Source organism: Bemisia tabaci, unplaced genomic scaffold (assembly GCF_918797505.1).
Source record: "Bemisia tabaci unplaced genomic scaffold, PGI_BMITA_v3".
Lineage (NCBI taxonomy): Eukaryota > Metazoa > Arthropoda > Insecta > Hemiptera > Aleyrodidae > Bemisia > Bemisia tabaci.
In genome coordinates this window covers 30773-55685 of record NW_027311800.1, presented here as the reverse complement: position 1 = coordinate 55685, position 24913 = coordinate 30773, and the positions used below count along the sequence as shown (strand labels likewise).

Here is a 24913-nt window from a genome sequence, read left to right as displayed (position 1 = left end):
GATCTTATCGGTTGAAACGGGTGGTTGTTGTAGACTAAAGGGAAAAATTCTGGACTAACAATAGGGTCTCTCGCGTGTTGCCGTTAGTTAGTCTATTACTTACCTCCTTTGTCCATTGCACCCACCCGCTTGCGCCAGTAGGATCGCTTTATTCCCCTTTTGTATTTTTTGTCTATCGCTTTGTCTATCAATTTCAATGATCAGGATCGAATCTGAATAGCATTGGCGTTATAGTAGAATGTGCTAGCCGCTCGCAAGTCGCAACCTCCGAATGACAACAAGAGAAACATGAGTACATTAATTCAACAAAACACTTTCTTCATCTCCAGATGTTTTAGAATAATCTACGGTTTCGGTTGCTTTAAACCGAAAATTCGGTCGATCAACCAAGTCCTTTAGGTTGATCTGACTAAAAAAAGTTACTCAAAGTAAACCAAATCAACCGTAATCACGGAGAATTTGACTGTGAACGTAGAGTTTCAGGTTTACAGGTTCTTTGGTCACGCTGTTTGTACCGGGTTCAGAGACCGTAAATTCTGGGTTTAGGAGCCATCTGTTCCATTGTTGCCGTGGGCACGTAATTGTGAGCAGTTGGAGCTTCGGTTCCTAGGACCGTAATTTACGGCCTTTGAACTCGGACGGTTGGTAAATCTGTTAGAACTGGATAATCTTTTTCTAGTATTTTATACTTATGTCAAGAACTTCGGGCACCGGCACCCGCACCCTATATGATAAGAAAGAGGGAGTCAAAAAGGGAGGCCGTCTGAAACTAATTAGGCTGAGGCTTTAAAAATGCTAAAAAAATATCATACGGGCAGCAGACCATACTAGCAGTGTTAAACAAAAATGGGCCATTTTTCTCAGAGGAGAATTCAGCTCATTCTAAATGGTGGGTAAGATTCCTCATTTATCCTCTTAAAGAACGCTAGTCAGTGTCAAATTTTTGTCGTGAAAAGTAAGCTCTGTCTCCGAATCACCCACTCTCCCTGCAAAAGCTAAACTAAAAAGAAAAATTGCATGATACAGCTATTTCGACACTCGAATAGCTTAAATTGTATATCTACTGAGATCAAGGCGCCCTCACTTTGTCACGGGTATTTTCATTTGAACTGCATTTAGCAGAAAAGAACGAAGCCACATCAGCTATTGCCAAATTTAACTGGGCAATTTAAATTTTTACGAAAGAACGTTAGTGCAGATTCCTTTGAACATTTTGAGGAATTTGCTTCGTACTATGAAGAAAATTCACTGAAATTGGCACAAAAATCCGCACCACTATTTTCATGTAAAAAATTAAATTGCCCAATCAATTTGGCAATAGCTGATGTGGCTTGTTTCCTTTCTGCTAAACGCGGTCCATTTGTTTATTGACTCAAGAGCAATGTTTGCGAGAGGATATAATCTTTTGAAAGGAGTCGAAAGGAAATCTCTCCTTGAAGATAAGATCAGGTATAAAAAGTCGCGCTTTGTATTTCGTATTGGAATGAATTCTTTGTATTTTCCGCAGGCGACGACGCTACGGAATACGATTGCGAGGATGCCACGTGTATCTCACTCGACCTCAAGTGCAATGACCGGCCCAACTGCCGCTTTAGGTGGGACGAGGCTGACTGTGAGGTAAGAATCTAGTTTCAAAATCAGTCAACCCTCTTTCTTTCCAAGTTTAATTTATGCTAAGTCAAGTTAAGCTGTGAAGTGAGCATGCATGCGCTATTCCAAAATCTAGGTCATTGTATACTGGAGCATTGTTGCATATTCAATGTCTTCTCGTGGTATATGTATTCCACTCTTCTTTCAAAGTACACATGCACACTGAGCGGCGATCCTTTCAAGTCTAAAAAAAAGACCGAATCCTTGTTCTTTTCACACAGTGACGACAATTATGGTTGCCCTAGGAAAAATCGTCGTTTTAGAATTTACTTATCAAGATTTGATCATCGAAGAAGGCAGTGTGCGCAGAAATAGATAATTAATATCACTCCGTGAAACTGTGGTTACAGAAATTGACAACCTAAAAAAAGAAATTTGAAGGAGGTAAATTTTATGATTCTTGACACAATAAAGAAAATTTCTCCTTTTGGATAAAATTGTTTTGCTCTTGTATTCACGTTGGATGTTTAATTTGCTTTCAGAACAAGTTGGATGCGTTCGGGAAGATCATGCAGTCGCAACATATCATCATTATTTTAATTATTTTTGTGCTCATTTTGGCTGGTATGTGTTTTGCATTTATTTTCAACATTACGAGGAAGCTAATCCACGACCAACGAATAATACGGGTAAGTTTTTTCGCCATCTGCTAAATTTTTTCAATGTGGCGTTTTTATTAAAAAGCGTCCAATTTGCTTTATTTATATCCTTTCAAAACGGTGCCTTTGAAATAATATTTGCTTTATACCAAGTGTGACACCTCCCTGCTTGGAAGCTACTGTCAGAAGATATGATGAATCATCAGAAACTAACTTTATTTCGATAAAATAAATCCTCATTCGCAAAAACTATTTTCACTCCTAATGGTAAGGAAAATGCAGCTTCTCATTTGCTGGAGACAAAATAAATCAGTCTTATGGGGATTAATTGGTAGAACGGATCATTTTGGCATTAGCGTGGCATTACCTAGTATTCAAATAATAGAAGAAAAAAGCTGCTAAAGGAACAACTTTGCATACAGTTCTGCGGGCTATTTATTGAAATTGATCGATTGACAATGCTAAAGACGAGGTTACAGGATATTTCGTCCACGATTTTTTGTCCGCGCTCATGTTTTTTCTAGTAGTTTACGTCAACGCGTTTGTTTGGCAGGGGAGTTTTGGTCCAGTTACCGATCAGTTAATTGGTCCACATGTAAATACAAACGACAATAATTGCTCACGACGTTTTTGAATGGAATAGTATAAGATCTTGGAAGAATGAAGGTTTGCTGTTTTTGTTTTTGTTCGTTTGTTTGGTCCAACGGAGAAAAAACATACAATTGAGATTTTTGGTTATAATAGGGGAGCGTCAATTCCACGAGGGAAAATTCACCTAAAACTTTCTCCGCCTCTTTGGTGCAACATGACTTAATTATCACTCAAGAAAATCCCATCTTTTTTACCTGAACCGGATAAACTCTTTGATTTGCCTCAGCTAAAGTCTCTTAGATTTTTCCTCGGTACGATAATTTCGCTACGGCCCCAGCGTGCCGCGGCGCTTCGAGCTACTATTTCGCCACGAAGGTGTTGCACAGTATCATACGAGATTGAAGGCACCCCAACGTATCATGATTGATGACATTTTTCAAAGGCACGAAGCTCTGTCGCAAATTAAATCGAGTGACGACGACGAAAAGAGAGCGATAGTAAAAAAACTTCTGAAGTCCTAATATCTGTATTCAAAACGTTTATCGACATGATTTTTGAACTTCATTAGAGGAAAAAGTGATCTGATTCAAGCAGAAATATGCTCACATTTACCGCCGAGAAGATTTCCTTATGAACCGATGAAGAAAGGAATGCTTGTTCAAAAAAGAAAAGATGCTTGTAGAAAGAGAAAAGTTAATTACATCAAGCAGTAACCCGCTTTCATTCAGCCATTTTATTATTGGTTCAAAATAAAATCTTCTTGACGGCATATTCAAGAATATTTTTGCCTAAATCAAGTCACTTTTATCTCTTATGCAATTCAAAAATTATGCCAAACGACATTAAATATGGATGCTATCACTTAGTGAGTTTTTAGACCACCGACTCTCTTTTTGTACCGTAGTATCTTGATTTAATTTACGAGGAAAGCTCCACACTCTTAAAGGATGCCTGTTGCCTGTCATCCTTAATAAATTGGAGCGCCTTCAATTTCGTATGATACTGCGCAACACCACTGCTGTGAAATAGTTGCTTGAGGCGCCGTAGCACGCTGCGGCGAGATAGAGCGCATTAGCGCCTACAAACCCGTAAACGAGGATACTTCACGCATTGCGCAATGCGTGATGTATCCCCTTAGGTTTGTAGGCGCCAGTGCGCGTGTTCCGCTGGCAGCACGCCGCGCTGCTCGCTCTGTGTTAGGTTCTCATATTTACATTCACGGAGTCAGCGACTTTCAACTCATGATTTTGAAATGTTTGCACACTCTGCATGGTTTATTCTCATTTATATTGAGGGGAAAAAATTTGTAGTAAAGGAAAATATAACTTGTGTTTGAATGTCCTGAAACCGATAAGCACTGTTAGAAATCTGGTACTAGCTGCTAGATCTCCTCAGGTTATATTTAGCATAACGCGCTCTGAGCTCCTAAATTTTCATTTTTTTTTCATAGTTCGCTTTACCATTCTACAAGGTCAATGGAAATTGTCAAAATAGCGTCCGAGCGGAAAATTTTATCGAACGAATCCACCGAGTGTTGCAAAATTGTCAATAATCATCCGAAAAACGTGAAGATCGTTTGGATACGATCGAGAATGTAGACGATTTTTATCTTCAACCATACTGCCGGGCTAAGAAAACGCCTTATGAACCTTTGGAACATTCACCAAAACTTTCTGCACCTCTTTGGTGTACCAGGACTAATTATCATTCAAGAAAATCCCATCTTGTTATACTTGAACGGATAAACCTTTGATTTGCCTCAGTTAATGGTTCTTAGATTTTTCCTGTTTACGATTACTTCGCGACTGCTCCGGCGTGCCGCGGCGCTTCGAGCTACTATTCTGCCACGGAAGTGGTGCACAGTATCATCCGAGATTGAAGGCACCCCAAAGTATCATGATTGACGGCATCTTTCAAAAGCACGAAGTTTCCTCGCAAATTAAATCGAGTCACGACGATAAAAAGAGAGCGATAGTCAAAGTCCTAGTATCTGTATTCAATAACGTTTAGAATGATTCTTGAACTTCATTAAAAGAAAAAATGACTTGTTTCAAGCAGAAATATGCTCAAAACCGCCGAGAAGATTTCCTCATGAATAAATAAAGGAAATAATTCTTGTTCAAAGAAGAAAAGACGCTTATATAAAAAGAAAAGTCACTTACATCAAGCTTACCCGCTTTCATTCAGCTATTTTATTATTGATTCAAAATAAAATCTTCTTGACGGTATACTCAAGAATGTTTCTGCCTAAATCGAGTCACTTTTTTCTCCAATGAAATTTAAAAATTATACTACACGTTATTAAATACGGATGCTAGGACTCAGTGAGTTTTTGGACCACCGCTCTCTTTTTGTGCCGCAGTACCTTGATTTATTTTGCGAGAAAAGCTCTGTACTCTTAAAGGATGCCTGTCATTCTTAATGTGTTGGAGCGCCTTCAATTTCGTATGATACTGTGCAACACCTCTGTGGTGAAATAGTTGCTGGAAGCGCCGTGTCACGCTGCGGGCGGCCGGCCAGCGCGGAACGCGGATTGGCGCCTACAAACCTAACAGGGATACTTCACGCATTGCGCAATGCGTGAAGTATCCCTGTTAGGTTTGTAGGCGCCAGTCCGCATGTCGCGCTGCTAACACGGCGCTCCGCTCTGTGTCAGGCTCTAATATTTAAACTCGCGGAGTCAGCGTTTTTCAACTCATGATTCTGAAATATTGGCACATTCTACATGAATTATTCTCATTTAAATTGATGAAAAAAATATGTATTAAAGGAAAATATAATATGTGTTTTGTAAATATTAAGGCGTTTCCGTGTCTTTAGTGGGGTCCATTTTACCACGTGGTCACTTAAATGGAATTGGAATTTGGTGTGCAGCCAAGTGCTAGAAATAATGTAAAATTTCTTTAAAAAACTTACATTTTATTCACAAACTTAGACCGAAGCTTTTCGAAGCAAACGCTTCATCGTCAGGGTCACAAAATTGATATCACAAAGGCCATAATTTAAATTTCAAACAAGGTAACAGATTTCATTGATGGTAACAATTGATAACAAGCTATTATTCTATCATTATTTGCTACATTATTTCTAGCACTCGGCTACACACCAAATTCCAATATATTCAGTGCTACTACCTTCAGACATTGCATTATCAATGTTCACTGACTCTTTTTTTCCACCTAAATGAAGAAATAAAAATGATTGTATTTTTTAGGAACACACGAAGCAATCGCGGGAGGGGCGGCTGGACCAGCTGGGGCGGAAGACGCCGGCGGGGTCGATGATGATCACGCCGGTGGCGACGATCGTGCCGAAGATGAGCAAGAGCTCGGTGAGCCTCGAGTCCTCGCGCTCGCGTTCGGCGTCGCCGGTGCGGCAGCTCCAGCTCCCGGGCCTCGGGCACGGCCACAGCCACGGCCACGGCCTCAACGACCACAAGGCCCGCGACCCCGCCAGGGACTGCTTCGTCCCCGCCACGCCCACCCCCGGACCAGGGCCCGGACCCGGACACCCCATCGGCGTCTGCCAGAAGCACGACCCCGGCGATGTCAACCTCATGTTCCTCAGGCATGAGCGGCAAAGGGTAAGTCTCCACGTATGTCTCGCCTTCAACGAGTTAATTGGATTGCATTTCTGCAAAAAGGAACGAGGAACATTCCAATGTTGCTGAGATTGTGCAACTTACATTCTTCGCAAAAAAGTACTGAAATCGTGCAAAAAATTACAATTACCAAGGTAATTTAGTCTTGAATTAATGGCTTATCGGGAGCCAAGATGAAACATAATTGGACGTATTTCTGTCAAACGGAACTAAGCGCCATAGCGGTAGGAGGGTAGAGGGGGGCTTGGATTGGCGGCGGAACCGGGCGTCGGGCTCGTTCCGTCCTATACTCGCAATGCTTTTCCATGGCGCTTAGTTCCGTTTGACAGAACGCGCTATCCGGCATTCTAAATTCCTCAAAAGGAACTCGAATTGGCGCTTAGTTCCGTTTGACAGAAATACGTCCAATTAGATTATCAGTTTATATTTGCAAGGTAAAAAAGTTGCACAATTTTAGCAACATTTGAATAATCTTTGTTCCCATTTGCGAAATGCAATCCAATCATGAAAATGTACAAAAAATGGGACGCGATCTGGAATAGGGATTGCCTCTTCCAAAAATTAAAAATTGAATTATTAGCACCACTGCATAGTAAAAGGAAATCTGAACATTTGGTGCAAGTTTGACCCTGAAATGTCAAAAATTAAGGGAGGTATCTTAAGTTATACGTTAAATTTTAAGATCAAAGTTTAAGTTGAATTTAGATTAGGAATTCTGACGCACACACAAAAAAGCAACTAGCGCCTTTTGTGATGAAAAAATTCAACTAAGACCTCGGAGCTATTTCCGAGGCTCAAAGCACCGCACAAAAAAATCCGTACAAATTTTCTCTCGTAAAAAATTAAATTGCCCAGTTAAATTTGCTAATAGCTGACGTGGCTTCGGTTCCTTCCTGCTAAACGAGGTCCATTATGGATTGCATTTTGCAAAAGGAACCAAAAGCATTGCAATGTTGTTAAAATTGTGCGACTCCATTTTGTCCTGGGAGAAAAACCTGATCATCCATAAAAGTTTTCTATTTAACACGCGAAAAACTGTAAATTTAAGACACAAATTACCGTGTAAATTCCATGTATTTGCATGATTACAGTGCTTTATTTCTAAGGTGTGGAGTTGCACAATCTTAGCAACATGGCAATGCTCTTAGGTTCCTTTTTGCAAAATGCAATCCATTTGAGACTCAATTTTTTTCTATTTCTCTCCTTCTGTCCCAGGTGAGCCACGAGTACGACGCGGGTGACGAGGAGGAGGAAGACGGGCTGTACCTGCGGGACGGGAACACGCCTTTGGCGCCGGAGATGAAGGACTGCGAGTGTCAGACGCGGGAGAGCCTCTTCCACAACACCTCCGAGGAGAGCTACAACCTCCCGGCGCCGACGCCCCCGCCGCCGCTGCCCCCGATGCAGAGGTCATATCAGAAGCACGGCTCCGGTCGGGCTCCGGCTCCGGGTCGCCGGGCAAACGACCCCACGAGGCCTTCCAGACGCTGCCCATCAAGCCCCAGGCCAGGGCCAACCACCACCCGCCCACCGGACACAACTTCACCACTTTCGGATACAGTACAAATCCCAGGTGAGATCTATAGCATGTCCATGTCCATGGTGAAAGTGCAGAAGTGCGTATCTCGGAAAACACGATTTTCCGGGAGAGTATATAGGCGTGAAGCCCCAATTTTTATGAACACACCGATCGAAATTGGCGTGTGGTGCCGATTTTTCAACCCTGTCAGGCATGTATTTATGACGTGGGAGAGAGGGGTCAAAAAATATTCAGAGGAATGTTAGATGGATACTAGGTTAGTAATACCGCTCAAAGCGATCGAAATTTTGAACGTAACTCGAAGGAAGTACTTCGTTAAGTACCGGAGTACTTAGATGTGTGACCCAAACCCTTCAGTAGTGCCAAATACTTCAGATGTCTGACACAAACTTCGGCAGCTGGACCTTAAATTTTCGGATCCGTGATCCGAAAACTTCAGCGATCCATACGACCTCAACTTCTGGTCCCATGCACGAAGTTTTTCTCCGTGTAGAAGTAGCGTGTGTGCCATTAATTTCCCTACGCACGTAAAGTTTTATTACGGATGAGCCAGGAATTATAGTCCCTAATCGCAAAATGTAATATAATTTATGAACGTTGCGAAACCCAGTATTGCTCGTTTGAATTAAAGTGGTTTGATTTCAGGTGTGGGACAACGAGCTCAAGTTCGAACTCGCAGCCGAAAGAGCTGCCGAAATTCAAGGCGGAGGCGGTGATCGAGATGGACAAGCTCTCGGCGACCGGTTCGGGCTCGGAATCGGCCTCCGGCTCGAGCAGCGGCGGCACCGTGGCCGACCCGCGGCCGTTCAGCATCCAGTCCTCCAAGTCGGCGCCGGACGTCATCGTCACCCATTGACAACCCGAGTGGGAGCCGTACAAGCGACGGTTCCCCCGGCACCAATCACCTGTAAATACCGTAGCGCAGCGCGTCACCTTCGCCCCGCAACCGTGCTATGACGCCGGTTCCGGCTTCCCGAGCTAGCGCCCAGCCAGCTAGAGCTTTCCTAGATGCTTCTCAGCTCCGCCCGACGAGCTGTCCCACCTCCGTGCAGCCCACAGGATCCAGGTTTTAACCGTGTAGGCAAATAGTATCCACGTGGTAAGAGAACGTCATCATTTAGAGACCCCACGCCTCCATAGAGAAAAAAAGGAGGTGTTTGCATCTTGAGTTTTGTTTACCCTGTGACTAGGTCGGTACAACCTGGCCAGCGAAATCCGAATTCGAAATATGAAAAACGGACATAATGTCGATTTTTGACTTAAATCGACTCATAATAATTTCAAGCACTTTTATAGAATGACCTGTTTTTTCTTGAAGGACACATTTGCAAGAAACTCTCGACATGTTCATAACGGCGTTCTGTCCTGAGCTACGGCAGCAAATCATCAAAAAAATCCAAGATGCCGAATGCAAACACCTCCTTTTTGATCTCCACGCCACGCCCCTACACTGAAAAAAAGTGAAGTTGATTCAATATTCTGGATGTGAAAAAAGTGTGCGAGGACTTACAAAATGCTGAATTACCCGCTAGTTACTTTAGCAATGCCAAGATGTAAAACTAACTGCTGCGGCGGGTAATTTAGCATTTTATAAGTCCTCACACACTTTCTTTACATCCAGAATGTTAAATCAACATCCTTTTTTCCGGTGTGGTGAAAGTTTCTCATTTATTGATGGCATAGTTGCTTCTACCATTTGTCTTCATAAAGCAGCGTGACATTAAGGGGATGTCCACCGAGCACTCGAACATCTCGTCCAGTGGCGTGGCGTGAATTGCGATGTATCGATTGTTATGCCATTTAAACCTATAGAAAAGGATCGATAAACAGGGTATTCGCAGCGAACACCTTAATAATCGATTCTTTATCATAGGTTTAAATGGCATAATAATCGATACATCGCAATTCACGCCACGCTACTGATCTCGTCACCTTCCGGGCGAAGGAACGGAACTCTACTCCAAGGCTGCGAGATTGACTCGAAGAATTCAATTTTTAGCAAGAATTTATCTATTCATTTTTTGTCCAAAATGTGTCTAAGTTTTTCTCAAGATCAGACGAAAGTTCGGTGAAAGTTTCAGTCGGAAATGCCTAAGATTCTCGTGATAAAAATATTGCATTGCATTGGGTACTTGAATTGTTAGTGTGGGGTTTCTAAAATGAATTGTTTCTGGACGTGGCCGCTTTTGATTTGGTGATCCCTTTGTGTCGCCGAGTGCGAGAGTGGGGTCCAAACACGAGATAAATCAGAGACAAAACATTGCATTTTTTTCACCCTCGAAATACTTCCCGCTCAGAATTTTTTATGATTATGATTTTTATCAGAAACTATACTTAATATGCCAAGAGAAACACCGAAAAGCCAGGAAAAAGTCGGAGATTTATATGTTGAAAATACCTGAAAATTCAGGGAATCTTTGAATCCAAGAAAACTGCAAACAGCGATATGTACACAATAGGTTCTGATTCCACTCGTTTTTGCCTGTAACGGTCCCGTATATTGCACTGTTTGGCAACACTGTCATGTGCAGGAGATAGTTAATGATTAATAGAATACGATTCTTAAACATTTCCAAATACTTTAAATGAAGAATATTTAGATGAAAGTGATGTGTGATTGCCTGTAAAGTCAGGAGAGTAACTAATTGCCGCATGAATACTCTCCATTTTATTTGTATATTTATTATTAATTTACCTATTTCTTTTTTTCAATTTGATTAAATACACAAACCGTCCTTTCTTGGGGCAACGACGATGTATGATTGCAATGAGAGACAAATTTCGTTTCCACAAGCCGAAAAATTTGAAGGTGCTTCGGCTTTTTCAATGGCTAGGTCTGGAAGCAACTATTCGTGTTCTTGGGATGTCCGTGTTGCATACTCAAAAATTGCAGGCGCTCTGGTTTTCTTATGAACAACGTATGGCTGCGATTGTTGGTTCTCAAGGTGGATTTTCTACGTGCATACATCTTCGTGTTCACCATGAAATCCTTGGAGTTCGAATGCGCACCACAGACAGCGTTGCAAAATGGTGCAGATCGCGGATGGGTGGTTTCAGAATAACTGAAATAGTTTATTGTCGCCGTAACACACAACACACTTTTGGGTCATATTTTTACTAGTAATGATAATCAATCGAATTTTTTCGCATCAATCTTCAAAGGGTTACGTATTATATCGCTTTCTAATGATTTATTGCTCTACTTCTTAATTAATAATATGTAAATGCCGAAAATGTGCTGTCTGTACGCGGTAAAGAGTCAGCGTAACAGACAGCACATTTTCGGCCATTTATATATTGAAATTGCAAAGTAGAGCGATAAATCTTTGAAAAGCGATAGAACTCGACTTAACCCTGTGTAGATTAATGCAAGAAAATTCGAGTGATTATCATTACTAAAAGTCTGACCGAAAAATGTGTTGTCTGTCACGGCGACAAAACTATTCCAGTTATCGTGAAACACCCTTGTCAGTAGTAATTTGCGGGATTGATATTCCCAATGCCTTAGTGTAAATATTTTTGGTGGAAAATTTGGATCATTTGGCAACGCTGCCGTGATGCAACACGGCTCAGTCGCACTCGACCTAGAATTTCATGGTAAAACACAATTATACATGCAACGTAGAAAACCAATGAGAGCCAACAATCGCAGCCATACGTTGTGCTTCAGAATGCCAGAGCGCCTGCAATTTCTCAGTATGCAACACGGACATCTCAAGGACACGAATAATTGCATCCAGACCTAGCCATTGAAAAAACCGAAGCACCTTCAATTTTTTCCGCTCATGATTCCGCCACTCAATGCATCTATAAGTCGTCGTTGCACCAAGTAAAGGGCGGTTTGAGTATTTCAATCAAATTGAGAAAAAAATGGGTTAATTATAATTGGACTACATTTTGCAATTTGGAGCTATAAATTCTAGCCCGGTTTAAAAACAACGTATGTGCCATTAGTTTCCCTATGCTTATAAGTGTTTTTTCAGATGAGCCAGAATTTATAGCTCCAAATTGCAAAATGCAGTCCAATTAATGAATGTATTAATGAAATGGAAATTACTCATGCGGGGCTTCCTTTGTCGGACTTTAAGTATTGGCTTCTTCTGAATCTTCTCATTCAATTTACTTAGAAAAAAATAAAAATCGTATCCTATTAATTATTCAATATCTCCCGTATGTAGCAAAGTTGCCAAATTATGGAATCCCACTGTTAGCACTATTACCTTTAATTTATGGGACTAGTATTCAGTACTCGTTTTTGCCAGTACCAGTACTGGCAAAAACGAGCAAAAAATCGCGACCTTGTTGGAATCATCCTAGTTTGTGATGATCAAAGATGTTTCAGAATGCACAAAAGAAAAGAAATTCTTTAATTGCTTTTTCTTTTCTAGTGGTTTTCATTGAATACTTATAATTCTACCGGAAAATTTGTAATCTTCTCATTTAATCAAACAATAAAAGAAAGAAAAAACTAATTGTTTCTTAGCAAGGACAGTGCCTGATTAATATACTGCATGAAACATGAGCTTATATGAGAAAGCACTATACATGCTACATGTAACTGGAAGCATGCGGGTAAATAAGAGAAGCCAATTTTGCAAAGAGCTTCCACTATAGATGGTATTTTCTCGCATGAAGGTGTCCAATGTCACTTCAAAGATTCAAAAAAATATAATTTACACCCACAGATGAAGTTGGGAATTTCCTGCCGCAAGGGCCCAGAGGAAGCAATAGCACACAGACAGTCAGAGAAAGTTGGGAAAAGTCTAGCCCCACTCAAGGAAAAGCATAAGATACATCTAAATCAGAATCCACCCTCCTCTTGTTTCAACGCCTATATTCTGAATGTTGTTTTCTCTGTGATTATGATGCCAAATGAATGATAATTTTGCACTGTACTGACTAGCACCCAAGAGAAAACTTGCTCTTAATACATCCTTCACTCTCAACTCTTCACACTTGTAGTATTCGGTAAGATTTTACTATGTGCCATCAGTTCTTTGATTGAGGAAAAAATAGCTTATAACTGATGTCCTCAACAGTTATTGACCACGATCTAGTCATGCCTACATATGGAAAGAGGTACGTTGGACGTACAGAATAACTTAAAACTGAAATGCCTTGAATTAGTAGGAAATTCAAATAAGTACAGCTTTGGCCAAATAACTGCTGTACTCAATTACAATTACATTCATAGTTTTATTTTAATATGAGCTTAAGTCATTCTTCTCAGAATGATAGATTAATTTGTAAATATTAGGTAGAATAATTTGAGAGGTAAGTGTTACCAATGTACAAACCGAGGAGTGTAATAAATACAATCACCTGTTTCGACTGTTAAACTCTTGTTTCTTTCTCCTGTTCTCCCTCAAGTGTTACAATAAATCCTCGGGTGTAACGATCCTGTACAAGTATTATTTTCCCTGATAAATGCAAATCTACATGGAAAAAAATTATATTGCTGATTAGATTTAACAATTTTGTAGTTACAAAGAGTGTCCGACATGTTTCAATGTAGATTTAACAATAAAAAATGCTAATTTAACCACAGGAGTGATTAAATTAAGCTTTTCACTATTGTAAAATGTAAATTTGAAACATGTCAGACATACTTTTTAACAATTGAATTGTTAAATCAGCAATCAAATTTTTTCCGTGTAATTGAATACAATCTTGCATTACAAAAGAGTACTAATCTTATATTACTTTGTCCTACAGGGTAATCGGGAAGAATGAATAAATAAATACAAAGGGAAGATCGTCTGCAAAAAATAAACAAATAATATTCTAGAAGTCTTATGATAAACATTTTTGAGCGTTGGATCAATATTCAACAATTACTTTTTACAATTTCAATTTTGACACAAAATTCTTTGGTTACATTTTGATAATTTTGAGTATTACACGAATATTAATAGAAAAAAGAATATTGTTACTGAGACTATAATATTTATTGGCTTTTTTTATAATGAAGGTAACTCATGGTAATTGATTAAATTTCACCCTATGCATCTATCTGAACTTCTTCAAAATTATAAAGAAAAAAAAACAATGTAAAGGAGAAATTTTTTTAAGAAAAACTTGCCCCCCTCCAAACTGTAAATATACTTGGAGAGGAAACTGCTGGAAGATTATTCCATTCACAGGGAATCGTATCACAATTCACAAATTTTCAGGAGTCATGTATCACAGAAAAATAGCGCTTTCTTGACGAAATTTTCAAGTCACTTTTAATGGTTTTAGAGGGAATACTGGCAAGCACATTTCCGGAATTTGCAGCACACCACTATGATCAAAAGGCCCGGGCTGGATTTTCGATTTTTTTACTTTGGTCTATCATTAATTTTCTGACCGGAAAGTTTGAAAGTAAGTAATAGCTTCTTTTTTTTTCATCATATGTAAAAAAGCTAAAGAGCACAAAATTTTATAAAAAGATAATCTTTTCCAAAATGTGCTATCTTGTTGCTGTTGTTTGCCACTGGGATGCAACCTTCTTAATCCCTCTCTAAATTGAGCCCTAATTAAGAGTAATAGGAAAACCATTTTTCCAATATTTTTTAGTATTTTTAAAGGAATGTTCCAGTAGAAAGTGATACTTCATGGTAGTAAACTGCGAGTTCTTCATGATGGCACCTTCATTGTTACAGTTTTGATTTCAACGTAGGCATCAATGCCATCCTCTCCTCTGAAAAACCAAAAAGTTAATCACAGGTAAATAAATATTCAACAATGACTACAGCAGCCAAGCCAAAGTAAGCCGCCAAGCCATTTCACCATTAGACAGTGAAACTCTCAAATCATGTATCTCATTTGTGGGGTTTTAAAATCTCCCCTCTCATTTTATTTTCTTCAAATCAACAAGATTCCTTGAAATTTTCATGGAGCTATCTCCGCACAGAGAGGAAAAATCATGGAAGTTTTAAACAATTGGCGTTGCATTGTTTTCAATTTAAAAAATAAAGTTTGACAGGAAGTCTGAAATGTTGCAAACCGAGATGCGTGGTTTGGAAGTTCTACTGTCGAATTGGCATTCTGTGAAAAAGGATGTGTCTTGAAATCATTCAAGCTAATTAGCTGTACAATCTTTTACATGAATTCATCTATGGGCATGTATTCTGAATGTTTTATGAGAGACTAACCATATAAGGGAACTTTAAAGATGCATTTCACCATCAATCTTTTCTTTTCCTCAAAGATTAGATGGTTGTGACAATCATGTAGGTACTAATGTAGGTATGAACGAGCCAAGAAGTTCCAAAAAACTTTTTGGAACTTTTTGGCTTTGATTTCCCTGCAAATGGTGTGGACCCAGCACCATTTCTCCACCAATGTAGATATGTGTCGTACAACAATTTCAGAGGTTGACTGAAATGTGCATTACAACAGAAGGTAAAACTGAGAGACAATCTAATGAGTAGTTGATTTCAAATTAAACCAAAAATAAACTTACAGTTCTCTTCCTTGACCAGAGAGTTTGAAACCACCAAATGGAGCTTGAGGGACGACGGCATCGTAGCAATTAATCCTGTCAACACAAAAGAATATTATTAATGTTCACTGCCTTTATCTTTCCTTCATTCATTTATCTATGTCCATATTTATGCATTTCATGGAAAACCAATTTGAGAGATGCTGAGCAGAGACTTGCACATATTTTTCATTACATTTATCATCAAAAGTTCTTAAACATTTCTAATGAGAAGATCTACTAAAATGTATAGAATTCAGATAAACCACAGAAAATGACATTTTTTACTGGAAATAATTGTGAATCATGCAAAAATCTCTTCAGCTATACCCCTAGGTGTCTACACACATTAAAGTAACCAGCCTCAATTATGTATATGAGAGAGGTATGGAGTACTTCTAAGAAATACCAATGACCAATACTCTTACCTCATTTTGGCTGTAGACACAAATTAGAGAATTTCTGAAAATCTTTTAGAAAGCTGAACTTGTTTTTATCATCCTAGGTCAAAAATTATTGACTCCAATTCTATACTTCATTACAAAGTTCACCTATCACTGTTTACTTGATTTTAAAAGCTTTGGTAGGCAAAGACTTTCAAGAAATAATTCTTAGAGGCTGAAGTGCAAATTACCAAACTGAGCCGGACTGAATTGACTGGGCAAACTTCATTGCTTTATTGATATCTTTAGTGAGAACACCAGATGCCAAGCCATAGTTGGTCCGGTTAGCACGCTCAATTACTTCTTCCATGGTTTTGAATTTGAAGATAGACTGCACCGGTCCAAAAATCTACATGCAAAGACAGAAATTGAAAAAATAGGTGAAAAAGTAAAGGTCCTGGACAATGATGCATGGTGCTAGAAGGTTCGAAATAAAATAGGGTGACACTTTCCAACACAGTGTCATGTTTTCAAATGTTCTTCTTTAAAGAAATACCCCAAAAATGAGTCTGAATGAAATAAAATGATCCTTGAAATAGCTAAGAGGAAAAAAAATGTTGGTACCTACAGTTCCAGCAAGCATTTTTAAATTCTTGAATTTCTTACTTGATACCTTAATTTCTTTCTTTCTTTTCATTCAATCCTGATAGACCAATCAGATAATGCAGACAGCATTTTATTAAGAATTTCATCAACTTCTGTACAATCAATTAATGAGCGTTTCGAACCCTTCAAGTCGAGAATAATCATAATCACAATCACATTATGGGCGTCTATGTGTGTTGTCTACGTACGAATTGTGCTTCAATCAGTACAAAGCACAACGAACAGCTTCATACCTCCTCTCTGGCTATCCTCATGGTATCGGTCACATTAGAAAAGACGGTGGGCTGGACAAAATAGCCTTCATTCCCATGGACACCACCTCCAGCTTCCAGTTTTGCTCCCTCTCGTTTCCCGGATTCAATCATGTTGAGCACCTTATTGAACATCTCATGGTCAATCTGAAAGTTTAATAGCAAAGCTCACAAGTAAACTTTTTGTCACATGAGAAACCATTTGGGAGTGAAAAAATTTGAGTACTGTCATACATAGACTGATCAATTGAATTCACGAAAGGTATTGATCTGACGAACCTATAACCTGTCGTGGGCCTTGGCTTTTACTGTGAAGAGCTTAAGGTTAGCATTGATCGATTTTTTGGATGCTCTAGTGAAGGGGCTTTGATCAAGCATGTACAGTCCAGATACAAGTCTATAATGTATTGAGTCAAGTGACTGGAACCACTTAAATTCCCTGTAGCATCAAAAAAAAAGATGTCTGTTCAAATTTTAAAATCTTAATGTTGAAGTCTCCAGTTTCTAATCATAGAATATTTTTCCTAGAACTATTTCTCCTTCAGAATTAAAATAAATGGGAAAAAAAACCAATGGCAACAGTAGGAGGGGCCTAAGGAATTTTCCATAGAATAGTGATTAAAAACTTCAGTATTGACCAGAACCTACCTGAGGCCCTTGCTGAATGCCCTGTTCAAAAGGATCTCCAACTTTCCGACTGGTGGCTTTGGCCGCAGCTTTCTTCACAAACTCATCATAAATATTTTCTTGGACAAAGGTCCTTGAGCCAGCACAGCAATTCTGACCATGGTTCGCAAAAATAGCATTGTGTGCAATCTCTACGGCTTCGTCCACTGTAAAAAAAGAGAAAATCCCCATTGAGATATTGTAACAAATTCCATGTATATCCCAAGTAGTAAAGTTTATTTTTTCCTCTAAATCAAAACCTTTGTGAGGATAATTCCTTTAAAAAAAATTTCCTTCTTTTTAAAAATGAACAGTAAAAATAATTAATTGCGACTTGGTCTAGCAGTTACATCAAGAGGATTCATAATCTGACAGAGGATAACCAATATTGTTACTTTTAAAAAGGCAATAATTCCTCGCAGTTAATAATTTGAAGAAGAAAAACACATTACGTACATAATAAAAGAGGTCATTTTCAAAAATACTTAAATGCCAATTATTAAAACACAAGAGAAACAGTAGAAACTGTATTAACCAACCCCGTTTTAAATTGCAGCTTAGATAAAAATACGATTATCGTTTCAGCATTTTAGAGCTCTTTTACTATTTAGAGTGAAAATTTCAGGTTGATTAAAATGGTTATTATAAAATAAGGGAGCTTTTTCCGCACAAGTCACGTAATTAAAATGTTTTAAAATGGTTATTACCGTTTTTCTTATGGTTTCATTTCTAGGGTTTAAGTCTTTTTGAGAATGATCAACTCACTTGGACCAATTAAAGCTTCAAAAGAAAAAAGAAACTCAATAAATTGGAAAAAGCAAAAGATTTGGAGAAATACAGTATCAACTACTTGCTAATTCATTTCGTTTTTTCCTTGATGTAAAATTTCCAAAAATTGAAAAGAGCCCTTCTTTTAATCCTGGCAGAAAATTATATTTGAAGTTACAGATTCTCACTTCAGAGAAAATTGATCCAAACGAGAGGGTCAAAGATTAATTTGTAACAAAAATATACTCACCATCTGCATCATCAAAAATTACTAACGGGCTTTTTCCACCCAATTCTAGTGAGACTCGCTTTAAATTGGTTTTTGCTGCTGTTTCCATGATTAAATGACCAACCTAAAACAGAGGAAAACAAACAGTAAAAATTGTTACTGATACTTAGCGGAATTAAACGAATCTTTCTTGAAAACTTGTTCTCATTTCTTTCGCTTTAAATCTCACAAATAACTGAAAGATAGTAGAGCAAACAAAACAACGTATACTTGAGAGCGGTCTTAGATCTTCTCTCAACTTCATGAGGTGTATCTGTAACTCTGAAGAACACTGGATATAAAACTGGAAAAAAAAACTTTCCGAAAATAGTATTTAAAAATTTTAGCTCTTACTACTTTTCCAAACCGAGGATAGTAAAAAAATTTTCATAAAAGTTTCCAAGAATATTTTCAGACGGTGAAATCACGCAAACTTAGATAGATTAAAAACACTTTTTTTATACTTTCTGTCAGATTAAAAGTAGCAAGAAACATTACCGAAATAAATACTTCCTCCTCGTATTTTCTGGGGCTACATTTTTTTGGGGGGGAGGGGAGTATCTAAATATCAGAAAATCTTAAATCAAGTTTTTTTCTTTTTTTCTATTGATTTATTGTGAGCTTCTTCGACATAAGAAATGAACACATTATACGTAAAAGTTAAATCAAAGAGTATTTAAAACGACCAGGTAGTTGGTGTCTTCTTTACAATTATGACTAACCCCCTACCTATACCTATTGGTTCAGACCTGAGGGTTCGCCAGCTCTCAGGGCATAACCCTCTTGAGGCATAAAGAAAATCCATCATTCAGCTCCGAAGAAAGAGAGGTGTCTTTGAATACAGCTAAATCCTCCAGCAACTAACAACATTATGATCTGTAAACTCACCTCTGTTGAGCCGGTGAAAGCAACTTTGTGAATATCTGGGTGAGATGCAATAGCAGCACCGGTTGTTGGACCATACCCCGTGACAACATTGATGACACCAGGTGGGAATCCAGCCTGCAAATACAAAAGAAATTAATAAAAAGAATATAAGAAGAGGTTAAGGAGTCAAATACTTTTCCTGAGAGCCTAATGTAACAAGAAAACAATCATCTTCTCTGAATAACTGGTGAGCAATATTTACTAGTACAGAACTATGGAACTTTCAAAGTGCTGAAAATTGGACTCCAGGTTATTCCTTCAATATAAGACTGACTAAGTGAGCACAGTACTGAAAATTCTTACTTTTTAGTATTTTTTAATTTATGGTCTGAAATCTCCAGCCTGCAAAAATTGAGTTGTCATTGACTGTGGTTAAGATGACTAATCATTAAATCAGATGGTCGGTGCGAGAAGATTATGTCTCGGTTGCGATGGTTCAAAATCTCTGCCACTAATTTATGTCTTAGAGGAGAATCTAATGGGTAATTTATACAGAATTTGATCCCTAGAACATTTGAGAATCATTAAAGATATTTGATAAATTTTTCAATCTTTTCAATGAATCAAATAAAATCGGTGATTCTGAAATACTGCGATTGTAAAATGCCTTTCTCGCACCCAGCGCCTGTTGAGACAAGAAAAATTGTCAAATTATTTTGTTGAACTTTACATGCCTTGCCAAATGTTATTTGACACTATCAATTTTATTCTATACCAAGGTAACAAAAAAATTTAAATTAAAGAAGAGAAAAATGAGCATGAGAAAAAAAGAGAGGGCTCTAACTTTCTGCGTCAAAGAGGCGATGTATAAGGCAGTTAACGGAGTTTGTTCAGCAGGTTTCAATACAGTGGTACAACCTGCAGCTAGGGCTGGTCCCCACTTCCATGCTATCATCATAGCAGGGTAGTTCCATGGAATGATCTGACCTACAACACCGACTGGCTCTCTCACCGTGTAACTGAAGTAAGGTCCATCTGAAAAATACAGATATGTATGTAAGGAAAATAAGGATAAAATTACAAGATTCAGATAAATTTTTTCTTTCCCTCTGAACATTGACATCTTCTTGGGAAACAAATTATAAAACACAGAATTATAAGGGTCATTAGAAGAGTAAAGTTTTCTATTTCAGAGTTTCCAAACAGAAAAAGATGAAAAATCCAGTTGGCTATTGCTTACATGTTAGCAGGCTCTCAGATTTAAATTAAACCCAAAATTTGGAAAATTACTCGAATGACTATGGAGAAAAATCCACTTTTAATGACAAGGAAAGGGCTCAGTCAAGCTACCTCTGATTTGGTTGAAATTTGTACCAATCAATACCTTATAAAAATCTATTATCCATCAGATCTTCAGTTTTGGCAAATGGACCCTCCAAACATCATTAAAAATCGGAGGGAAACAGACCCAAGCAGAGATTTGAGTACTCTTATTCCATGGTAACTTGTAACGCTCCTCCAGTTAGCTCCGCTACCAGTCATGAATTTTCTACTCAAGAGATAATAATGAATCTTGTAAGTTTCATAAATTTTCCTTTTTCTTTTCCTTGAATTCTTCGAAGGAGCAAATGGTATTAAAAACATTCTTACCGACTGGAATGGTTTTTCCGTGGATTTTATCTGCCCATCCAGCAAAATACCTGAAGGTATCGACAACACAGGACATGTCAAAAAGAGAATCTTCATACGGTTTTCCATTATCTAGAGTCTCTAAATTTGCTAAATAATCCTTATTTTCTTCGATCAGGTCCGCAAGCTGTGTAGTAAGGGAGAAAAAAATAAAATGAACAACAAGATTATGGGAGATAATAAAAGATAAGAGACACAAAGTAAACATGAGATTTCTCTAATTTTCAAGCAATCATGCCTCCTTTCCAACAAAGATATTCAGGGCTATATTTTTGTTTCTTTGTAATTTTGGCTCTCTCCAAAATTTATGTAAGCACTAAGCATGTATAAGTAAGCATTGATACTGACCCAATAAAAATTAAATTACAAAAACGCTGTTTCCCTTTGCAGCATCATACTTTGAAAATCATAAATCAAGCTTTCACGACAAGTTTATCAAATTTCTAGCCTTAACAACAAACTTGTTTTCAGTAAAAAATTAAAATAAATGAAAATGATGAAAATTCAGTAAGAACGGAATGAAATTCAAAACTCTGGGTACTCACTTTTTCTATTCAAGCGCCCAAAAGCTGAAAGAGAGTTAAGTTTTTAATTTCATTCTATAATGTGCTTTAAATCAAACAAAGACAAAATAAGTAAGTATAGGGGTTTTCAGTTGGTGAATTGGGCCTGCTCAATCCGTGCTACTTAGTGAGTTGAATACCATATCTTTGCCGGTGAAAAATCAAAGAACACATTCCATGGTCTTAATAACAAAACATATTGAAGATGCTTACTTTGAGAATCAGTTTGCCTCGCGCAGAGGCATCCATACTTCTCCATTCAGATCCCAATTTAAAGGCATTTTTAGCAGCTGCAACTGCTAGATCTACGTCCGCCTGGAACAATAAATAGGTACTCGTGTAAAACCCATGGGCATATCTAGAAAAATTTTCGAGGGGGCAAGGGCCTATTAATCCCTCGCAGGGGTCAACTGGTGTTGCACAGAAACATATGGTTACAATTTTTCAGGGGGGGGAGGGGAGGGCGGCAATAGCACCCCCCCCTCTCAGACCCAGAAATGAATAACTTCATGAAACTTTAAAAAATGAAATTTTGTGAAATTATATGACTTCTCAAATGGACTCAGAAAGTTTGCCATGAAATAGGTGCACAGAGATAGTAAAATCTTAATTTAAAATTTTGGGGGAAAAACAGAATGATATCTCTCGAGATCCTATTCCACATTCTGACAGTCAAAATTACAAGTTCTTCTTAGGAAGCCAAGAAATCAATACATTATGCATGTTAATCAAGTAATGAAAAATTCAAAAAGTTTTTGAGCAAAAAATTGTGCTTTACTGTGCGTGCTAAGGAGGGGACAGGGACCCCAAGTCTACTGATGAAAGTATTTTCAACAATTCTCTTACTTAATATGCTCTGAGGAATTTACCATATGACTCTCAGCATTTCAGTTTGGATTGACAATCTTATCAACTCATTTACTTGATTAAAAGTCAACGACTGATAAATACTGATCCCCTTATCTGAGCTGTCTTTCATTAATTTTGAATAACCACTGGGAAGCTGTTCCAAGTTTTACAAAAGCTTCACCAAAAAAAATAGGCACATAGCTAGACAGGGAGCATACTTATGAATTTGCAGTACTGATTACTTAAATCTTCATAATTTAATCCATGGTAGGTTAACATAATCGTATAAGTTGGAAATGACTTAATGAACTGGATTTTCCATTTCTCTAGGACCTTAAAGAAGAATAACATGTAAAAACTTATATATAGGATAAAAAAGGCATGTTTAGAACCTTGTCGGCTTCAGAGACATCATTGATTTTTTTTCCTGTGGTTGGATTGACGGTGGGGAAAGTTTTACCATTTTTGGCATGTACAAATTCACCATTGATGAAAAGCTGAAACAAAAAATAAAGAGGAGGAAATTATTGTTACGACTGCAACTTCTCTGTGATTTAAAATACAGAAAATTAGATAAAGTGGACTTGGGACTTAAGAAACAAGGTCTTTACGAATCTCCCTTTTTGATCTAACAAATACTTAGATAACTCATGACTTCCTTCGTTTTTTCCCATCGAAGAATACTATAATTTTATATCTCAGTTATCTCAGGAGAGACTGATGAATTTAGAGGTTTGGAAAAAAAGGGGTCATCATGATCATGATGCTGGTATTACTCCTATCAAAATCCAAGTGTTGTTCTTCCCGAAGTCTTCATCTCCACTGTCCTCATTCTGATGAAAATAAAAAAGTACTTAATCGAACCCTGCAGACATTAAGATATATACCTCGTCATGGTAGAAAATCATTATTAGTTACCAACATGATACATACTTATTTGTACTAGATCTCAAAAGTTTTTAAAAACAGATTTTTGAAGAGGCAGGTGACAAGGTACTCATCTCAAGATTATAGGTGTTCTTGCAGCGATAAAACGCTGTTAAATTTTTGCAAAACACAAGTGATGACATTCATAATTTAATGCCAAAGTACAGCACTATTGGCTCATATTCTCACTGGCATGAAAAGAGTAAATTTAAGACAATCTTCATTGTTATGAAGGCAGGTACGCTCTTCTTTGCTGGGAGGCCTATGAAAAATGCAAATCTAACATGTTATGCTGAAATAAAACTTGAATATAATTTTCCAGGCCTTATGGTGAACTCAATAGATGGATACTTAAATGCGAGAGAGTTTGACAAGGCGGAGTCTTTCATCTGGACTCAAAGAAAATTGAAAACTTGATAAGTTCATGCATTTTTTCTAAATTTCCAATCGGAAGAATCAACCATTACCCAGGTGTCCAGAAGGTTTATTTTGAGGGATTTTCTTCCGTGGCAAAAATCTCTGACGGAACACCAGCTTCTTGAGTAATATAAGGGAAAATAATTGAAGTAAAATAGCAACTGATAAAAGGGTAAGTTAAAGTGTGGGGTCTGGATGGTATGGATGAACTTTTCTCTCATCACCCCTCCTCACCCCCCCCCCCCAAAAAAAAAATTTCGGAGCATAAAAAACTTTTCCTTTGAATCGATTATCTGACCGAATAGCCAATGGATTTAAGATCCAAAAGTTGTTGGAATCTCTTACCTTGGTGAAGTAAATGGGAGGTCTCTTGTTCGGTGGCATAGTTCAATGGGGGTGAGGTTACGTAAGAGGAGTACCGCAAAAATTGCTGACAGGCTAACTGAAAACTTGAAAAAATTCACCAAATTATTCAGGTTCTTATCTTATCAGTTATCACATTTGTTAAATTAAATTTCAAACTGTTATCACAAGTTACGTGGCTGGCGAATCTGTCGCTGACAGAACGTAAACACCACTTTGTAAACACAGCAAGGAACTCAGTAGCACTAGCGGCCTCTGCAGACATTGAACGCAAGCTTGCCGTCGCTGATTGGAGTTAGTTGACCGACCGGTAGAGAGCGCTACTAATGTCTCAAACAAATGGCGGGTACTTATGAATGGTTCTTGGGGAGGGCCGCTCATAAAAACGTGACGCTAAATTACGGATTCCTTGACTATCCATCCCCCGTCGTAATCGTAACGCTTTTGATTTGACAAAACGCTCCTTAACGCTCTTCACCCCCGTAGAACGTTACGTATTCTGTGGACGAAGAAACTTCTAAAGCTCAAAGGAACTTTTAGCAAAATAAAGTAGTTGTTCAAAATTGTATGGCTGCATGTTTCAACGAGTATTTAGACTAGCTTTTCCTCCCCTTGGCAAATATTCATTGAAACGTTTATAGAACTCTTGGGTTTTTTTTTTTTTTTTTTTTTTTTTTTTTTACAAAATTTTACACTAGACTCTGGGTACATCACAACCCTTTCATGCTTCCAAACTTCCTTCCTTACCACTGCCCTATTTTCTTTATTTCTTTAGGTTCAAAAATTGTAG

The 24913-nt window shown here is 38.1% G+C and overlaps 2 protein-coding genes across 2 annotated transcripts; one reads left to right on the top strand and one right to left on the bottom strand.

Annotated features, from left to right (window-relative positions):
* Nucleotides 1-1507: 1507 nt before the first annotated feature.
* On the top strand, nt 1508-9081 carry LOC140225946 (uncharacterized; the record flags this gene model as incomplete). Its single annotated transcript, XM_072305988.1, has 5 exons — nt 1508-1617; nt 2133-2279; nt 6055-6423; nt 7657-8014; nt 8627-9081. Coding segments are annotated over 5 exons (1055 nt in total), but the record flags the coding sequence as incomplete, so codon positions are not given.
* A 4655-nt stretch (nt 9082-13736) lies between these two features.
* LOC109030736 (aldehyde dehydrogenase, mitochondrial) lies at nt 13737-24359 on the bottom strand. The gene is made up of 12 exons (XM_019041839.2): nt 24106-24359; nt 22809-22913; nt 21781-21882; nt 20966-21131; nt 20160-20350; nt 19337-19450; nt 18431-18533; nt 17395-17579; nt 16729-16893; nt 16081-16238; nt 15429-15503; nt 13737-14663 (listed from the first exon to the last, which is right to left on the bottom strand). The coding sequence occupies exons 1-12, from the start codon at nt 24142-24144 to the stop codon at nt 14600-14602; spliced, it is 1467 nt and encodes a 488-aa protein (XP_018897384.1). The 5' UTR covers nt 24145-24359; the 3' UTR covers nt 13737-14599.
* Between the last annotated feature and the right edge of the window lie 554 nt (nt 24360-24913).